We start from the raw sequence: 20,364 nt of genomic DNA, 5'->3' as shown, positions 1-20,364 counted from the left end.
ATGCCTGCTATTCCTCCTGTCCCTGGGAACTGCTGAGCAACCCATCACCCCTCACCCATGCCTGCTGGTTTCCACCCCCCCCCCCCACCAATACCTGCTGCCCACCACCCCGAACCCTTTGGGCCTGCCAGACCCCTCAGGCCTCTGGAATACTGCACTCCACTCCCAGTGGCCTGCCGGACCCCCACCCTGCCCTGCTGGACCATTCCCAAAGGGGCCTGTGCACAGCCCTCCCACCCTCTCCTCCGCCCCCTCATCGACATGTAGTTGAGAAATAGTAGGGAGCCAAGGATTGATGGTTGGGCGACAACAAGCAGTGACGGTGTGGGTGCAGGAAGGAAAGCCACAGTAGTTAATTCCCTGGCTACAATGATCACAGATAAGAATGGAACAAGGTGAGATCAGACCCGCCCAGCTGGATAGCGGAGAGACTTTGGAGGAGGAGGATGTGGTCAACAAGTGGGTGAAAGGCTGCAGACCGATGGACTCTCACTTTCTCTCTCTCTGTGTGTGTGTCCCCGGGACATACTGGAGATGCTGTTCGCGATTCAACCGGTTCGCGTCAACGTCACAAGCTGTTTTAAGGTGGGAAACTGAAAGCAAAGAAACCAGCCAGCCTCCGCTTGCATCGCTGGCGGAGCCTCGCCAGACCCCAAAGAGCAGAGAAAAGCCAGTCGGGCGCGGCGCTTTGAGAACGAAGAGAATGGACCATCCAATTTACCACGGGAAAATCAACCGGGCGCTCGGGGAGAAGCTGCTGTGCAAGAACGGCAAGGACGGGAGCTACCTGATCAGGGACAGCGAGTCTCTGCCCGGGGTTTACTGCCTGTGTGTCCTGTAAGTAGCAGCGCTGTCAAGCAGAGCCTCCCTCCTCTCCCACTGTGTCCCTGTGAAACTTGCCCAAGTCACTGGAGATATGCAGCATTCCCGCTAGGCTTCAGCTCAGCTCCCCACCAAGGCAATGTTTCTCCTCCCCACTCCAGAGGTACAATCGCTGTTTGCAGAAGGGACCAAGTGTGACAATTTAATGCAATTTTATCTGATTTGTCATGTGATAATGTGATTTTTATCTTTTCTCTTTTTTTTAAACAAAAGCTATAAACGCCGCCTGGTTACTCGTTTTAAATGACGGTGCACCCAGTGAGTTTCTCACACTGCCCCCAACTTCCTGGTCTCTTTTGTTTTGGTCCCATCGGGAAAGTTGCACTTCTGCTGTGAGCCGGCTCTCGCTGGGCTTCGCAATCCAATCCAAGCGAGAACGCATCTTGTTTACACGGGATTTGTCCTTGGCGCTAAATTGAGAAATAAAATACAAGTTTTTTTTTTGCCTTTTCTTAAGTTCTTCCTGAGAACAGCTGTAATTCAAATCTGTTTAAAAAACATAGCAAACGTTTTTTTTCCCCCCCCACTATTGTGTGGGATTGGGCATTCTATGCACGTACCGGTATTCTGGAAAGCCCTCTTTCTGCCAGTTTTGAACTGACAGTAGAAACAAAGTGAACCACTGCAAGAGATGAAAAGAAACGGGCGCTGGAAAGCTGAAACTAAATAGAATATGCTGCAAAGGCACAGCAGGTGCATAAGCATCTGAGGCAGGGGAAAATAGATTAATGCAAAAGCAAAATACTGCAGATGCTGGAAATCCAAAAAATAAAAAAAACAGAAAATACTGCAAGTAGTCAGCAGGCCTGGCAGCATCTGTGGAGGGAGAAACAGTTAAACCCTTCAGGTCAAAGGCCTTTGTTCAGAACGGCCTTTGGTGCAGGGGCCTGCTGAGTACCTGCAGCATTTTCTGTTCTTTAACCTAGGTCAATGCATTGACTGGGGACTTCTCACATAGGTCTCCATCAAAACATTAACTAACTTTTTGAGTTTCAGACACTGGCAGATTTGTTATTCTGAAGGCATTGTAGGAGGAGGGAAGAAGCAAGTGGCCAGGAGCCTGCCTCTGTCCGTTCTGAGAGAACCACAGAAGTGAGCTTCATGATTTGAAAAAAGCAGATTGCAAACCCTTTTAAACATGAGTGCAAGTTTGATAAATCTGTGTTCTTGATGTGGAGTTTCATCCACTCCGAGCGCATAGAATTACTGCGCACAAGTGAAACCAGTTGGCTCATCATGCAAGTGCCAGTTCTTTTGAATTTGGAGTATGAGTGTACAGTGAACCCAGCAGGACTTTCCTCACAGGATTTACTGTGCATTAAAACTAATGCAGGGGAAACTGTGCAGGAGCGGCTGATCTCTGTGCTCAAACTCCCAGTGGGTGAAACTCCACAGCAGAAGTGCAATTTTGTAAAATTCATCCATGAAGCTACTTTTATATTTATGCAATTGAAACGTATCAAAATAAATCACATTTTAAATCACTCCGAATAAATAATGCCAAAAACATCTAAAAGTGAGCATTGCTAATTGGGTAGGTATTGCTTCCTTTTAGACAAAGTGAAAGAAAAAGAAAACTGTTGATAGTTAAGTTACTGACTACTGGTAGGATCTACTAAGTTGGCAAATAACTGCACGCCAATACAGTTTTTGGAATGCAGAGTAACTTTTTTTCAGATTATGGATCGTATGTTCAACTGCTGTAGTTTTCTCATTTTTTTTTGTTTCCCAAGCTATTTAGAAGGTATTGTTTCTTGCAGCGACATGTTTCAATGGCTGACCCCTAGAATTTTATCCAGTTATATGAGTTTGAGCAGCGAGTGGCAGTGAGTTGCTCAAAAATTGGAAATGATTCTCCTCTCACCTTGTCCTGCCATTCACCCACTGACATTTTTTCAGCATAAAGCACTGGAGAGTAATCAGGAGCAAGAATGTATGTCAGGGATGGAACAAGGTCATGTGTCTCATCTAAGGCCACCTTCCTGATTCATCTTTGTATGAAATCGTGTTCTTAAATAATCCCAATGTTTCTGATACTATTATCTTGGTAAATTTTCCCAAACATGTCATTCTGATGACAAGTAACTTTTGAAATTTACTTGACTGTTGAAATTGGTATTTCAAATTTTAATAACTTTTACTTGTAAATTGTGCAATCATGAAAATAAATTTTGAAAATAGGCTATGGGTTCACTTCTCATTGTTTAAAGAAGTTTTGTAATTCATTTCTCTTCAAGTGAAAATATAATATTCTATCACCATCGAAAGAATTTTAGTATCAAAAAAGTGCAGACATATGAGCTCGATTCTTGCAAATCCCACACAAAAGAGAAGCCATTTTAGGCAAGCAGTTTCACGTCTTTCCATCAGCAACTGGGAATTTGGAATCCTTTCAAATATATTAATTTTGGCTGCAATATTCTTTGCATTCTAATTTTGTTTTCCAAATGACACCTTTCTGCTCCTATCTCTTTGTTTGAAATTAATCATTGTTAGCTATTTAATAGATTATAAAATTTTACTCACCTATATATTTATTTAATATGTATATATGTGTTGCAGTATGCAATCTTTTCAGCCCTCTGATAAGCGATGAGATAAACAATTATGGTTGACCTGTGGGACAGAATGACATACACTCAATCTCAAACTGGCCCACCAGGAAAATTGTGAACTTAATTCTCCCCTAGAACACACAAGTGTACTGCTATACTGCAAAATATCATATTCTGGAGATGACAGCAAGCATTTACTTGGTTTACAAATCATTCAGTGTTTTCACTAATTAAAACCTACCTTTTCTTCTATCAAGTTGAAAGCACACTGATGATTCAAATTAATTTCAATCATTGCTTTCCTTCCCTCATACAATTGCTTACATATCTACCATACTATACAATCTCAAATATTAGATATGGACAGACAGCTGTAAAGGAAACATTGTCGTGAAAAAAACTGAGCAGAACAAAACAAAGCCCAGTGATCAGCACTCTATACTACAAAAAATAGGTAGACTTTTGGCATTTTCAGGGACTTTTACTTGTTGAACATCAAAAGAATATTTGCCACTTTCTTCTGCAAGCTTCAATCTAGCTGCTTTGCCTTAAGCTGTCCTTTTATGCGTAACTTTTCACATTCCCCCCCCCCCCCTCAATTAAAACTATAACCATTTTCCAATTTTGTTCTGAAAAATCAACGGTTTTGTCATTGTGCAGTGGTTGTGTCAGGTTTAGCTTTGTATTTGTATCCCTTCTAACTGATTGATGGATAGACGGTACTTGGCCTTTTAAGAGCTTTGGAGAATTAATCTACAATATTTGTTTTCTGTGGCCGCTGAGTTGGAGGCACTCATCATCGGAGTAGTCCACCTCAGGAAAAAGTTAGAATTGAGATAAATGTATGATCAAAAATAGTAAGAGTGATCACAAGCCAATTTAAATGCATGGAGCCATGTTCATTTGTAGAAATGACATACATTTTAAAGTAACTTAAGCTTTAAGGCAAAATGAGAAAACCATCAACTATTTGTTGAGGACCAAAGTTTCATTGCGAGACTAGCTCAAAGCCTGCATTTGCAAATCCAAATGGAAAGCAAATATACTTCGGTGCATACAGTTTTAGTGCACATACCCTATTGCTGTAAGATTGGAACAAGAATAATTTTCATAAAATTGTAAAATTTAACACCTCTTGGGATCAAACCTATTATTGTTCTCTTACTATCTCTTTCAAACGACAACAGTAACATTTTAATTTCAAACTAATCACTTTTGAATTCTAGGCAATGGTAGATTGTTTTACAGGGATAAGGCAGGGGAGCGGGAATGCTGGAAAGTTTAAATAAAAGCACAAGCTCTTAAGTGAAGCTAAAAGAAGTTTTATAGATAGTTACATTGCTCTTAAGGAATTCACACATTTTAGGGTAATTTTAATCTAACTAGCCAGGTGAGCTCCATGCTGGTTTTATGGACAGTAAAATCATAGGACTGTACAACCAGTGTCAAACCTAATTTTCCTGATGAATGAATTAAGATAAAATTGTCCCCATTATATTTATTAATTTGAACAATGTCACAAGGGTTCTGCATTTCATGTAAAAATTGTTTAATGACAAATAATGAAATCAAAAGTCTTTCGTTGATTGATAAAATGCAACAAACCTGTCTAGATAAGACCCTTCTTCAAGATTTTCTCTTATCATAACTGATGTCATGATGACTGCGGGGTTTTGAAACAATATACTTCAAATCTGTCCATTTCACCATTACTTATTTATGAATCCCCTATAATTTAGTATTATTGTACTTTAGTTATCTTTAACGCGTGAAAGACACTGAACCAAATTCTATCAAGGTGCAACACATATGAAGATATTCTCTAACAATTGGAAAATGCGTTAGTTTGGCCTCTTTATTATGTTTGGGTTGTAAGTCACCAAAACAATAAGAGAGGTGCACTAAAGACTACAGCAGGACCTTAATACGAGTTTAAGCAATATTTCATGGCAAGTAGAACTTAGGTTGTACAATAGGATAATTTGTGGAAATAATTATTTTAAATAAAACAAAACTAGTGAATATGCTTCAACACAAAAATGTAAAGAAATTATGTGCCTAATTAGAGCCTGTCATTTCCATAATCCTGTATGATTTACCTTGAAAATGAAGCAACGCTAATTTAGGAGATTACAACATTTATTAACATGGCACAGGAATAATAGATTTTAGTCCTGGAGAACTGTTAATGATTGCATTTACTGGGACAAAGTCTTACTATGCCATTTTAATTTAGTCCTGTGAAATTCATTTGTCCACTATTTTAAAGGAGGCATTCTTCTTCAGGTGCCATGTTTTGCAACATCAGTGATCATGGATCTTTTGCAGTCTTTGAGAATGTCAGCACCTTGGTGTTGCTTTCAAATCTTGTAAAGGAGGCATTAACTCATTTATTTTCAACAAGCTAGCACCTTAGTTCAAATGGAATTTCAGATGAATTCTTGAAGCATTTATCTGTTACTGTTCAAAGGAATTAATTTCAAGACATTTGAACTTTTGAGCTTGATGTGTCTAGGCAAAATATTTTGAGCTATCCATATATAAATGGACCAGCAGGTCACTCGTGTTTAACCGATATGAGGAAGAATTTTTGAAGACACGTTAAAAGTGTTACAGCCAACACTGAAGCACATTGGCTTAAGTGTGATTTTTCCAGTGGCGTATTGGTGAATGCAAAGTAAGTCGATCACAGCACTACCAAGCCTACATGAGTTTTGTTACTCAATGGTTTTGCAGAACTTTGAGAAGTAATTAGTCATTTGTTTTCTCGCTATCCATCTTTTGCATTTTTTTTGATTCAATAACTAGATCTTTCGCAAGGGATGTGAAGGAACCCTTTAAACTACAGAACGAAAGGATTTTCATTATGACCTCAGGATGCTTCAAAATACTTTATAGCCAAGAGAGACTTTTGCAGTGTAGTCCCTGTTATAACATATGAAAACACTGCAGTCAGTTTGGGCCAACAAAGTCCCAGAAACAGCATTCAGCCAAACACCAAGATAACACCGCTATCAGAACTTCTTCAGTACTGCGCTGAAGTGTCAGCCTAGATTATGTACTCAAGTCTCTAGAGTGAGACTTGAATCTACAACCTTTTGACTCAATGGGCAGAATCTTATGACCCCGTTTCGGCGGGGACGGGGCCGTAAAATGCGGCAAGACATTCTAAACCTCATTAATTTCAGCGGGAACGTAAAATCTCACTGCTGTAAAATTCTGCCCAATGTCAAGATTGCTACCTCTGAGCCAAATGAATGGCTCTTCAAATTTAAAAAAAATGCAAGTATTGATGGCGAACATGCTACATGCCAGAAATACAAGGACTTCATTTTTAAGTCAGAGCGGGATTAGTGCATGCAGGGGTGCTGGGCAATTGACAAATGCATATGCTGAGGCCCAGAGAGATTTTGACGCCCCTACCCCATTTCCGTATTCAAGCTTGGACTCAAGGCGGAAGCCAAAGGAATCAATGCCTGGCCATCAGTCAGGAGCAGGAACCCTGGTGCCAGAAAGTCCACAGGAATGGTCCATGGCAGTCATTTAAATGCTGAGTGGAGGTGGGTGGAGAGGAGGAGGTTTCAAGGGGTTATCAGGGGAACTCCTGCTGCTCCTGTCCATAAGGAAGCTTCGATTAAAAAAAAAGACTTACCTTACTAGCCTCTTTTGGCCCTCAACCCAGCTCCTGGCAGGTTTGGCCAACTGGAAGACCACTATTGATCCCCAACTCAGATCTCAGGTTAAAATGGCAGATCAGGCCTGATGATGCCATGGGAGACCAACCTACAGAGGAACATAGGAATGGAAGTAGGCCATTTAGCCTCTAAAACCGATTCTGCTATTCAGTGAGATCTTGGCTGACCTGTGATCTAACTCCATTTACCTGCCTCTGACCCATATTCCTTAATGTCCTTTTATTAAAAAAAATCTATCAATCTCAGATCCAAAATTAACAATTGTCTTCACAACTCGAGGTAGAGAATTCTAAACTTCCACCACCATGTAAAAGTGCAACCTAAATTCAATCTTGAATGAACTGGTTCTAATTTTTAGGTTCTATCCCCAGCTAGCGAAAACAACCTCTCCCCATCCACCCTATCTGTTACCCTTACTATCTTGAAAACTTCAATCAAATCACTCCCTAACCTTCTAAATTCTAGAGAGTACAACCTCATTGCATACTTGCAGAGGCATTCGCTAACTTGGGGATGGGTATCTTTGCCACCCGAATCATAAAATTGCTGTCCGTTAGATCAGATGAGTAAGGAGTGGGTACATTCTCTGTTCCATTTTAGCTGCCAGCTTATCTGTTTTCCATTAAATGGGGAGAGTTAAAATTGAGACCAAGGATGATTGTTCCTTAGATTCTGGGTGAATTTTTAAACTCAAAATCTAGAATTAACTAAAATATTGGAATAGAACCTTAATTTAAAGATCTCTTGCAAAAACAGAGAAAACCTATAAATCTTACTTCCGGCAGTGGAATGTAAATGCTGTTCTTCTCCCCAACAGTGATAACGTAAAAGACATTGAAAAAATAACTTGTATTTGGATTGTATTTAGTGCAGCAAAATGTCTCAGGATGCTGTACAGAGGTGTGGACTAGGCAAACACCAAGGAAAGGAAGAAAAGGTTAGGAAGGAGGCGATCAAAAGCTTGGTCAGAGACGTGGGTTTAAAAGAGTCTTAAAGGAGAACAGGGACTGAAGGCAGGTAGATTAGGAAGGAAATTTAAGAGAGATTGACTCAGTTGGTGGGAGGCCTTCAATGGCGCTCAGAAGGGGATAATCAATGCACAAGATGCTGAAATCAGACAAAAGGTTAGTTCAAGAAGAAGGGACGTTGGCTCGAGGAAGGGTGAAGCTGGGGATGGATTTATAGACAGGACAGGAATTTGAAACTGAAAATATTTTTGTACCCTGAGAGAAGAAGTGCTTTGAGCAGTGACTCAATGGTATGGCTGGAACTCTTCAGTTTCACTGACCAAAACTCTCCCCACTGTGCATCTGCCTCGGTGACCCTGGCAAATCACTGACAGGTCGGGAAACAGGTCCTAGGGCAGGATTTTCCCCTCGGCGATTTGGGGGCGGGGCCCGTTGCCGAGGGGAAAATGACGCGGGATGACGTCAGGAGGAATCCCTGACATCATCCCGGTCCCTTTAAATTATTAGGAAGGCGGGCGGACAGCGAAATCAGCTGAAATCGGCCAATTGAGACCATTGACAGGCTCATTAAGATAATTAAAGACCTGCCCGTCCAACCTTAAGGCTGGCGGGCAGGCCAGGAGCCCCAGCGGGCTCCAGATTATTCATGAAACTTCATCCACTGGTGGGATGAAGTTTCATGTCCATTTTTAAAACATTTAATAAATTTTATGCGTTTATTATTAACATGTCCCATCTGGTGTGACATTGTCACATGAGGGGACATGTTAATAATTTCAATATTTATCAATTTTTAGACTTCACTTACCTGTCACGAATCTCCCTGAGACAGGACTTTGCCTCAGAGAGCAGTGCGTTCTTTGCGAAAGAGCGCGCTTTGACAGATGGGGAATTCCTCCCCCACCCGCACAGGAAGTGCATAGCGCTTCCCATCGGGCAGGCCGCCATTCAAAAGGGCAGCGGGCCCCATTTTGGTGGCGGGGGTCGGCTGTCCGCCCGCCGCCGAGCCGGTGGGGCCCGCACGCCATCCGAGGGCTAAATTCTGCCCTATGGTTGGGAAATGCAGGATTCAGGGCTAAAGGGCTCATAACTGGCTTCTTAACAACCTCAGTAAGCTCTTAATTACTTACCAATCAGACAAAGGGGGTTCCCTGCTTGCCTTCAGTATTGCTCCAGGGAAAACCGGAAGAAGATAGGATCATGTTGGCACCCTGACCCTACAACACTTCCTGGGACTTTCCCACCAGGATTGCCCCAAACCTGCCTGGGAAGATACTGCCCAAAAGTCTTCAAAGCTTGTATTCAGGTAAGTGAGTAGCAACAAGGTGGTAAATGGAGTACAATGTGAGGAAATGTGGAATTATTCACTTTGATAGGAATAATAAAGCATAATTTTTTATTTAAAAGGTGAGAAACTATTAAATGTTGATGTTCAATGAGATTTGGGTATCCTTGTGCACAAAATACAGAAACGTAACATGCAGGGGTGACGAGGCAAAGGTAGGCAAGGTAGAGCAAGACAAATGGTATGTTGGTCTTTATTGCAAGGATGCAAGAGTGTGGAAATTTGCTGCAATTGAACAGGACTCTGGTGAGATCACATCCAGTTTTGGTCTCTTTACCGAAGGAAGGACTTGTTGCCTTAGAGGGTGTGCAACAAAGGTTCATTAGATTGTTTCCTGGGATGAAAGGGCTGTCTTATGAGGAGAAATTGAGTAGGATGGGATTCTACTCCTGGAGTTTAGAATAATGAGAGGTGATCTCATTGAAAGATATAAGATTCTAATATAAGATGACTGGTTAAATACTGAGAGGTTCTTTCCCTTGGCTGGAGATTCTAGAACTAAAGGCAATAGTCTCAGACTGAGGGGCCAGCCATTTAGGACTGAGATGAGGCCAAAGTTCTTCACTCAGAGAGTTGTGAATCTTTGGAATTCTCTAGCCTGGATAGCTGTGAATGCACAGTTTTTTTTAGTTTATTCAAGGCTGAGATTAATAGATTTTTGGACTCTTAAGGGATGTAAGGGAAAATGGAGTTGAGGTAGAAGATTATACTGAATGGCAGAGCAGGCTCGAGTGGTCGTAAGGCCTACTGACCTAGGATGTGAGTGCCTTCCATTGAGCCAAGGTTGACACTCAATATGTAAACAACTTCATAAATACACTGGGCAGATTGCTCTTAATCGTGATTTCTAATGATATCATAAATGAAATTGTTCGATGTGGCATATATGTAAAATTGCCTCTCTATTTTTGCAATCTCATTAACATATTGAGCTAGATTTTACTGTGGGCTTTACAGTGGGACCAAATGCGAGACCAACGACACAATCTTCTGGGAGGTGGCTTCTTATTTGGTCACCTCCCTCGGAGAGGTGGGCACTGCTGAGGCAGGCCAGGGTCTGCCAAGGTGCCTCAACATGGAGGCACCCTCGTAGGCATGGATTCACTTCAATAATCATGAGGGCCAAAGCTGTTAGGCCCCTCATAGCAGAGGAAAAAACTCCACTGGGTTAATTGTTTGGGTCACAAATATGGCCTTTCCTCCCTATAGCCCCATCATGGGGACATGGAGCCTCAGGTTCACATGACCACCACCAGCCTGCTGTAGAGAGTCCGCTTCCCTTGAGCTGGTGGCATGTGTTGGAGGGTATAAGGGTGTTCAGCATAGCAAGGGTTAATGTGGCACTGAAGAATAATACTACCCACAGTACGATGTAGAAAGACACATGACAGTAGACAGGGGACAGGGTTATATGGAGAGATTCAAGGAGAAGTTATCATGGAGTTAGCTCCTAGTTTGGGCTACACTTTGTACATATGTAAATAGTTAAGTGTTACCAATAAACACAACTGTTCAACTTTACAAGCCTCTAAACCTCTTAGTAAGGCCTCCTGAACAAACCCTTATAACATGTGGCAGCTCGTTAATGAACCCAGAACCGATGAAGCTGGTGAAGGATCCTGGAGTCTGAAAAACTTACAAACCTCTGAACCTCTTAGTGAGACCAGCTGAACAAGCCCTTACATCGTGGGCTGCTGGGCCACAAAACTAGCCCTATTTGGGACTGTAATCACCTTAATTGGCTCCATGGTGCGGGCAGCTGATCCAGTTCTCCGCCCGCTTGGAAAATTCTTCGGCAGTGGGAATGCTTTGTGCTGAGCTACTTTCTTGGACTGCAGCGGTTCAAGAAAGCAGCTCACCACCTTCTCAAGGGCAATTAGGGATAAGCAACAAATGCTGGCCTAGCCAGTGACAGCCACATCCCATGAATGACTAAAAAAAACCTCACCATTTTCCCAACTCCCTCCACCTCCAAGCCCAGCACCACGGGGTCAGAAAATTTTTGCCCAAATCTAGTGACATGAGAGAATATTCCCTTCACATATATTAGCAACCTCAACTGAAGAGTTCAGTTCAAAGAATTCCAACCATTACATTAAGAGGATCCAGTTGTTGTGGTCCACGTCGGGACAAATAACATAGGTAAAACTAGGAAAGAGGACCTGTTTGGGGATTATCAAGAATTAGGAACTAAATTAAAGAACAGGTCCTCAAGGGTTATAATCTCCGGATTACTACCCGAGCCACGTGCAAATTGGCATAGGGACACGAGAATAAGGGAAGTAAACAGGTGGCTAAAGGAGTGGTGCGGGAAAGAGGGGTTCCATTTCGTGGGGCACTGGCATCAGTATTGGAACAGGAGGGATCTGTACCATTGGGACGTTCTCCACCTGAACCGATCTGGGACCAATGTTCTAGCGAAAAGGGCAAATAGGGTGGTCAACAGGAATTTAAACTAGAAAGTGGGGGGTGAGGGAAGGGTAAAACTCCAAGAAGTATGACTAATGGGAAACAAAGCAGCAGGTTAGCGTGTGGGGGGGTGGATTCAGCTTCATGGAAAATTATGAAAATACTGAAAAGAAAGGAGAGCCCAGGAGAGGCTATTAAAGTCTCCAGAACACAAAATAGGACAGACTGTTTGGAAAGGGCTAGGAATCTAACTTCAAGCACATCAGATAAAGAGACGACAATGAGAAAGGGGACGGGAAATACAGGACTGAAGGTGTTGTATCTGAATGCACGCAGTATATGAAATAAGGTAAATGAGCTTGTGGCGCAGTTTGAAATTGGCAGGTATGATGTGGTGGGCATTATGGAGACATGGCTGCAAGGGGATCAGGACTGGGAGCTAAATATCCAAGGATATACATCCTATCGAAAAGATAGGCAGGTTGGCAGAGGGGGTGGGGTTGCTTTGTTAGTAAGAAATGAAATTAAATTGATAGCAAGAAATGATGTAGGGTCAGATGATGTAGAATCTGTGTGGGTAGAGTTGAGGAACCGCAAAGGTAAAAAAACTATAATGGGAGATTTGTATAGGCCTCCGAACAGTAGTCAGGATGTGGGGCACAAGATACACCAGGAGATAAAAAAGGTGTGTAAGAAAGGCAAGGTTACAGTGATCATGGGGGATTTCAATATGCAGGTAGACTGGGAAAATCAGGTTGATAGTGGATCCCAAGAAAAGGAATTTGTGGAATGTCTACGAGATGGGCTTTTTGGAGCAGCTTGTGGTGGAGCCCACGAGGGAACAGGCAATTCTAGATTTAGTGATGTGTAATGAGGCAGATTTGATAAGGGAGCTTAAGGTGAAGGAACCCTTAGGAGGAAGTGACCATAATATGATGGAATTTACCCTGCAATTTGAGAGGAAAAAGCTGGAATCAGATGTATTGGTATTACAGTTGAATAAAGGCAACTATAGAGGTATGAGGGAAGAGCTGGCCAGAATTGACTGGGAGATGAGCCTAGCAGGAAAGACAGTGGAACAGCAATGGCATGAGTTTCTGGGAGTAATTTGGGAGACACAGCAAAAATTCATCCCTAGGAAGAAGAAGCATATTAAAGGGAGGACGAGGCAACCATGGCTGACAAGGGAAGTCAGGGACAGCATAAAAGCTAAAGAGAAAGCATACAATGCGACGAAGAGCAGTGGGAAACCAGGGGATTGGGAAGCCTACAAAGACCAACAGAGGACAACTAAAAAAGAAATAAGGAGGGAGAAGATTAAATATGAGGGTAAACTAGCCAGTAATATAAAAGAAGATCGCAAGAGTTTTTTTAGATATATAAAGAGTAAGAGAGGGGCAAAAGTGGACATTGGGCCGCTGGAAAATGACGCTGGAGAAGTAGTAGTGGGGAACAAAGAAATGGCGGAGGAACTGAATAGGTACTTTGCGTCAGTCTTCATGGTGGAAGACACGAGTAACATCCCCAAAGTTCAAGAGAGTCGTGGGACAGAGGTGAGTATGGTGGCCATTACCAAGGAGAAACTGCTAGGAAAACTGAAAGGTCTGAAGGTGGATAAATCACCTGGACAGATGGATTACACCCCAGAGTTCTGAAGGAGATAGCTGAAGAGATAGTGGAGGCGTTAGTGGTGATCTTTCAGGAATCACTGCAGTCAGGGAGGGTCCCAGAGGACTGGAAAATCGCTAATGTAACCCCCTGTTTAAGAAGGGAGTGAGGCAAAAGATGGGAAATTACAGGCCGATTAGCCTGACCTCGGTCGTTGGTAAGATTTTAGAATCCATTATTAAGGATGAGATTTCAGAATACTTGGAAGTGCATGGTACAATAGGGCAAAGTCAGCATGGTTTCATCAAGGGGAGGTCATGCCTGACAAATCTGTTAGAATTCTTTGAGGAGGTAACAAGTAGGTTAGACAAAGGAGAGCCAATGGATGTTACCTACTTGGACTTCCAGAAGGCCTTTGACAAGGTGCCGCACAGGAGGCTGCTCAGTAAGATAAGAGCCCATGGTGTTAGAGGCAAGGTATTAGCATGGATAGAAGATTGGCTGTCTGGCAGGAGGCAGAGAGTGGAGATAAGGGGGTCCTTCTCAGGATGGCGGCCGGTGACTAGTGGAGTTCCGCAGGGGTCAGTGTTGGGACCATAACTTTTCACTTTATACATTAATGATCTAGATGAAGGAACTGAGGGTGTCCTGGCTAAGTTTGCAGATGATACAAAGGTAGGTGGAGGGACAGGTAGTATTGAGGAGGCGGGGAGGCTGCAGAAGGATTTGGACAGGTTAGGAGAATGGGCAAAGAAGTGGCAGATGGAATACAACGTGGGGAAGTGTGAGGTCATGCACTTTGGTAGGAAGAATAGAGGCATAGATTATGTTCTAAAGGGGGAGAGAATTCAGAAATCTGGAGTGCAAAGGGACTTGGGAGTCCTAGTCCAGGATTCTCTTAAGGTTAACTTGCAGGTTGACGCGGTAGTTAGGAAGGCAAATGCAAAGTTGGCATTTATTTCGAGAGGACTAGAATATAAAAGCAGGGATGTGCTGCTGAGGCTTTATAAGGCTCTGGTCAGACCACATTTAGAATATTGTGAGCAATTTTGGGCCCTGTATCTCAGGAAGGATGCTGGCCCTGGAGAGGGTCCAGAGGAGGTTCATGAGAATGATCCCAGGAATGAAAGGCTTAACATATGAGGAACGTTTGAGGACTCTGGGTCTATACTCGATGGAGTTTAGAAGGATGAGGGGGGATCTGATTGAAACTTACAGAATACTGAAAGGCCTGGATAGAGTGGACGTGGGGAAGATGTTTCCATTAATAGGAGAGACTAGGACCCGAGGGCACAGCCTCAGAGTAAAGGGAAGACCTTTTAGAACAGAGATGAGGAGAAACTTCTTTAGCCAGAGAGTGGTGAATCTGTGGAATTCATTGCAACAGAAGGCTGTGGAGGCCAGGTCATTGAGTGTATTTAAGACGGAGATAGATAGGTTCTTGATTGGTAAGGGGATCAAAGGTTACGGGGAGAAGGCGGGAGAATGGTTTTGAGAAACTTATCAGTCATGATTGAATGGCGGAGCAGACTCGATGCGCTGAATGGCCTAATTTCTGCTCCTATGTCTTATGTCTTAAGAGAACATAATTGATATGGTATTAAAGTTATTAAAAATAAGAAACACTCTTTGAAACTACTTAATTAAAATATGTAGGTACATAACAACATCATTATGACAAGATATTTATACTTAAATTATGCAAATGGTAAAATTATATTTCTTACTTTGAATCAAAGATGAATAAATATTACAATATGCAGATAAAGAATGACCACTTGCGGAGGTAATGGTGGGTAGCCGATGACATGAAACATCAGCATGAGCCAGTGTCTTCAGTAGAAGTGAGAAAGCTGAGGATAGGGAGTTGAGAATCTGCAAAAAAATCCATTCTCATTTCATTTGGATCAAAGCTACCTAAATGAATAAATACAGCAACACTTTTGCAGTTGGTATAGAAGCTTTAAGGGGAAGATTGGAAGGATTTCTTCCATGCAGCATTTTAACTAGAGAATGGACTGCATTGATACGGTTGGCTCTTGATGTGGAGTTTGTTAAATAAATACTTGAGAAAGAAAAAAGAACAAGGATATGGATGAGAGTAGACAGTTCAGATGTGGATGGTAGCACTGAGGCAAACAAACAAGATTAGTCAAATTATCTTCCTCACCTTCACATTTTCTATATAACTTGATATATTAATCAAAGATCTATTCATAAAGACTAAACAGGTTCTGTTAAAGCTATATTCAGATTTATTTGCCCTGTGAACATATAAACCTTTATTCCAAAATGACATCAAAGTTAAAAGGATATTACAGAGAAGATGGAATGAATAAACAAAAGCAGTTAGGTGTTGCAGTATTTGGTTTAAAAATTTTTTTAACATTAAAAGAATGACCTTTATCTTTATCTAATTTTATATCCATCCCATTATTAAAATGATAATCTACTGTATTGTTAGAATACCAAAGAGATCAAACTGCTATCATCTGTTATATATAAAATTAATACTTTCTAATTCAATCGCAGCTGTAAAATAGATTTTTAATCCCTAGGCCCTATAATTAGCATAATTCATTTAAAATCATAGGTTTTTAAAGTGGGATTCATAGACAAATGGGGTTTTGTAGATCTGTAAAGTCTTATTTTTATCGGTCCGTGGCTGGGCATATTGTACTTCATGAACACAATGTTTTGAGTATTCTGTATTATATAGAATTATTTAGGTTATACAGAAAAAATAGATTATTCGACCCAATTGGTCCATGCCAGTGTTATGCTCCTCTTACCCTATTTCATTGAACCCTATCAACATATCCTTCTATTCCTCTCTCTTTCATATCTAGCTTCTCCAAAAATCACCTATGCTATTTGCCTCAACAGCTCCTTGTGTTAGCAAGTGCCACATTCTAACAACTTCTTGGGTGAAGAAGTTTTTCCTGAATCTTCTATTGTATTTATTAGTCTTATATTTATGGCTCCTAGTTTTGGCGTTTGCCACATGTGGAAACACCTTCTCTAAGCTTACCCGATCAAATCCTTTCATAATCTTAAAGACTTATGTTACATTACCCCATGTCTACCAGGCTGATTGTTGGTGTGCCAAGAGCTTGCATTGTTTTTAGTTGCTCAGCAAAGGTGTACATTCAAAGGTAAAGAATGCAAAAAAGCAAACTAGTGCGATTTTCTACTTGATTTAGCTCCTCAGCATTGATTAGGGTTAGGGTTAGGGTTAGGGTTATGTTGATTATGTTGAAGCACAGGGCACTTTTTCACCAGCAAGTCATAATTATTTGCTGTTGCTCTTGATGTAATGTAGAATAACCATATACAGTACTAAACAGTCTGCCGTAAGAAAGTTGTGGCAGAAGGCACAATGGGAATAACTTGTAGGATACATCATACCTAGACATACGTGAAAGCCAACAGTGAGCTACAAAAGCACAGGTTGAATATAAATTGCATTTGATAGATCTTTGTCCATCTTAGCCATTTGCCTAAATAACCTTCCAAAGCTGCATCCATCTGCATTATCTGTTAATCTATACTGCAGCATGTGAAAATAAACTTCATGAATATAGAACAAAAACAAAAAGTCCTGATGAACAGTCATTCAGACTCGAAACGTTAACTGTATTCCTCTCCGCAGATGCTGTCAGACCTGCTGAGTTTTTCCAGGTATTTTTGTTTTTCTTCTAGATTTCCAGCATCTGCAGTATTTTGCTTTTATCTTCATGAATATAGTTCTATTGGAACAGTAGATGCACAAAAACTGCTTATTTGTGAAAAATGAGTGAAAGGACACATTGTGAGTAGGTGACAAGTGGAACAAAAAGTCTATCCTGTGACTGTCGAAAAAATGTTAATGTCAGAAGCTTCCAGGATTGGTTCCTAGTCTGTGCTAGCTGTGTTGTTTACAGTTTAGGGCAGTTGTTGGATGGCTGCAATCTAACAGTCCTGGGGCAGAATTTAGCCCTTATCGGGTGGGCTTGGCAAGGGCTGGTGAGGGCGGTTGGGAAGCTGACCGCCGCCCGTGATCGGGGCCAGACTGCGATTTCATGCTGGCGGGCCAATTAAGGATAGTGAAAATTATCTTGGAATGCTGATTGGCCATAAAGTGTAAGGCTGCTTTTCTTAAACCTAGGTTAAATGTGCAGTATCAAAATTCAAACATTTTTATAACTTCTTACTGAATTACCTGCAGAACATTAGAAATCACAGCAGTGTGAAGGAGAACAATTTCAATATTGCTGGAAAAAGAGACGTGTTGAAGCTTTTCGTCTTGCATTCATCAGGACATTTGCAATAATACCAAATGTAAAGGGAACAACAATTTCTACTTCATGAGAAGAGAGTGCTAGTTGGTTGGCAAGTGGCCTCTGATTGGTTGAGGCATTGCTATAGAGAACGCACCAGTTAACTGATGACTGACAGTTAACTGATAAGCTTTGTTTAAATTTTAACTGGGCTGGTTGACTGATTGGTCAAGGCATTGACCTGGGGAATGTACCAGGGCATGGCTGTTGCCTATTTTGTTCAGTTGAAGCAGGTGCAACATGTACATGTTCTTCCTGTCTGCTAAAAATAGGTCTGTGTGTATTAATATATGTAGCTTCTAGCATGCGTAAATGTGACACACTGTGAGTCCAACTGATAATCTTAAATTGGTTGTCAGCATAATTCTTAGAACACTCAGGATTGTTTACCAAATGTTGTCCAATCAAAAAGTTTGAACAACAGTTGAAGCTAGCCATTTCACCCTGCTACTTTGCAGCAGCAACACAAGTTGTATTCGCCACTAACAGGATTCTGTCCTCAAGCCAAAAAGACATTCTGCCTGTGACACAAATGAGTAATGCGATATGTGAATTTCAGTGCCAGTGTGATGCGAGGTATGTAGGCTGTACCTTCCAAAGACTGGTGGATCGTATCAAACATCTTGTCCCTCTGGCTGTTCGCTACAGGCAAGAAGATACTGACAGTACCCAACCAACCCGTGCTTGCAAAACTCAAAACAAAGTGTCCAATGTTAGATGTGACTCCGCAATTGAACAATATTTACTAAAGAATCCTGAGCGTTCTAAGAATTACGCTGACAACCAATTTAAGTTTATCAGTCAGGTTCGCAGTGTAGCACACTTAAACATGCTAAAAGCTACATATATTAACACACAGTCCTGTTCTTTGCAGGCAAAGAACATGTCCACACATTCTGCCTGTTCAAGCTGAACAAAATAGGTGACAGTCATACTCTGGTTTATTCCCAGGACAATGCCGTAACCAACCAAAGTCAACCCGCCTGGTTTGAATTTAAACAAAGCTTGGCAGGTAACTGTTAGTCATCAGTTATTTGGTGCATTCGCCATGGCAATCAGAGTCCATTGCCAACCAATCAGCACTCTATTCCCATGAAGTATAAATTGTTCCCTTTACATTTGGTATTCTTGCGAATGTCTTGATGAGTGCAAGATGAAAAACTTTGATATGTCTCTTTTTTTCAGTGATACTCAAGTCCTGTACTACCAAGAGAACAATTTCCTTCATGTAGCTCTTACATATGAATGAAGATGTTATGAAGTTGTGCTGCTGAACACAGTTGGTTTTGCTTGAATTTTCGGAAGTGTAGTCCCAATGGGCAAGTTTCACACAAAGGAGTAATTTTCACTTTTATTGCTGGGTATGTTTTAACCTTTTTCATTTAGAAAAATTGTAGGAAAAAGTGCAACGAAGGCTGCTGGGTCACTATCACCTGTTTTTCACCTCACATTAATAGTGAAAATTACCCCCAAGTGTGTAAATTTATAATATAACTTATAGTTTACTATTCTCAATTCATACCTATAAAGCACAGTTTAATAACAAGCCTTTCATTGAAGCTATAATTGTTCAACATTTTAAAAGATTCTTCCTTAAGTTTTTAAAAAAAATGTAAATATATTGTTTCTTCATTTCTTCCGAGGGCATTGTTCGTGAAATTATTTGTAAACCGTACATCGTTTTTGTGCATCTAATCTATTCTAGGCAGTCAGACTTTCCTCCGTCCTTTCTTTGAGTCAAATGGAAACACCACGTATGAAAGGCAATATTCAGTGCTTGTCAGCCTGTCATAGGCTAACTGAGAAATTGGATTAGACTGTAAGGGACCTGAAATATAGTTACCTCGGCAAATGGGTGTTCTAAATTATGGCTCTGATAGAGTCGCAGGAGTACGTATTGTCTTTTAATTTGAGTATATTTTGATTTTTAATTTGCATAATTTACAGAAAAGAATGTAGGATTGCATTATTTACTATTTCATTTCTGTTTGGGCGCACTGCTCCTTTAAATGTTATTGTAAAAAGAAAAATACGATCTTTTCCCATCAATGTATTATTTCACTAATTGTATTATAAGCATTGCCTGATTAGCTCATCACCTGTGGAGTGGTTTGTTTAACAAGAAGCAAGAACATCACCTGAAGGAAAATGAAGGTGTAAGGATAGAAGTTTCAATTTGAATGCTATTGGAATGAAATCACACTGCAGGATATTAGTAACAATTATGTTAATGCGTATGAAATTCATCTGTGTAATAAAGGCATTAACCTATTGCAAACTGATTAAAAACCTTGGGGTTGATTTTAACCTATTGCCCAGGTTTAAAATTGGTCTAAGGGATTGTATGCCCATTATTAATCCTGGCCATAGTTAAAAAAAAACTTATGAAGAAAAATGTTTAAATATTGGATACTTATAGCTTTAATGAAAGGCTTGTTGTTAAAGTGTGTTTTATAGGTGCAAGTTGGGAACAGTAACCTATAAGACAGCAAACAATCCCTTTGTTAAATTATGAAGAATCAAGTCTCATTTAAATACATTAGTTGTGATTATTTCTAATTTTTAACAGCATAATTTCACCAT

The 20,364-nt window shown here is 41.0% G+C and overlaps 1 protein-coding gene and 1 long non-coding RNA gene across 2 annotated transcripts in view; one reads left to right on the top strand and one right to left on the bottom strand.

The window, feature by feature from the left end:
- Positions 1–630: 630 nt before the first annotated feature.
- LOC144683895 (SH2 domain-containing protein 1A-like) overlaps positions 631–20,364 on the top strand; it is a 66,167-nt gene continuing 46,433 nt past the window's right edge. The window contains exon 1 of the mRNA XM_078547451.1: positions 631–837. Coding sequence (XP_078403577.1) covers positions 704–837 — 134 coding nt within the window. The 5' untranslated portion in view covers positions 631–703. The remainder of the gene's footprint in view (positions 838–20,364) is intronic.
- Positions 1,012–9,342, bottom strand: LOC144683897 (uncharacterized). The gene is made up of 4 exons (XR_013577359.1): positions 9,231–9,342; positions 7,090–7,220; positions 3,409–3,498; positions 1,012–1,292 (listed from the first exon to the last, which is right to left on the bottom strand). It is a non-coding gene; the product is annotated as an uncharacterized LOC144683897 (long non-coding RNA).

The sequence above is a fragment of the Cetorhinus maximus genome, chromosome 8 (genome assembly GCF_964194155.1).
Source record: "Cetorhinus maximus chromosome 8, sCetMax3.hap1.1, whole genome shotgun sequence".
In the NCBI taxonomy this organism is placed as follows: Eukaryota; Metazoa; Chordata; class Chondrichthyes; order Lamniformes; family Cetorhinidae; genus Cetorhinus; species Cetorhinus maximus.
Note: the sequence above shows the minus strand (reverse complement) of the source record. Positions and strands in the feature narration are given on the sequence as shown.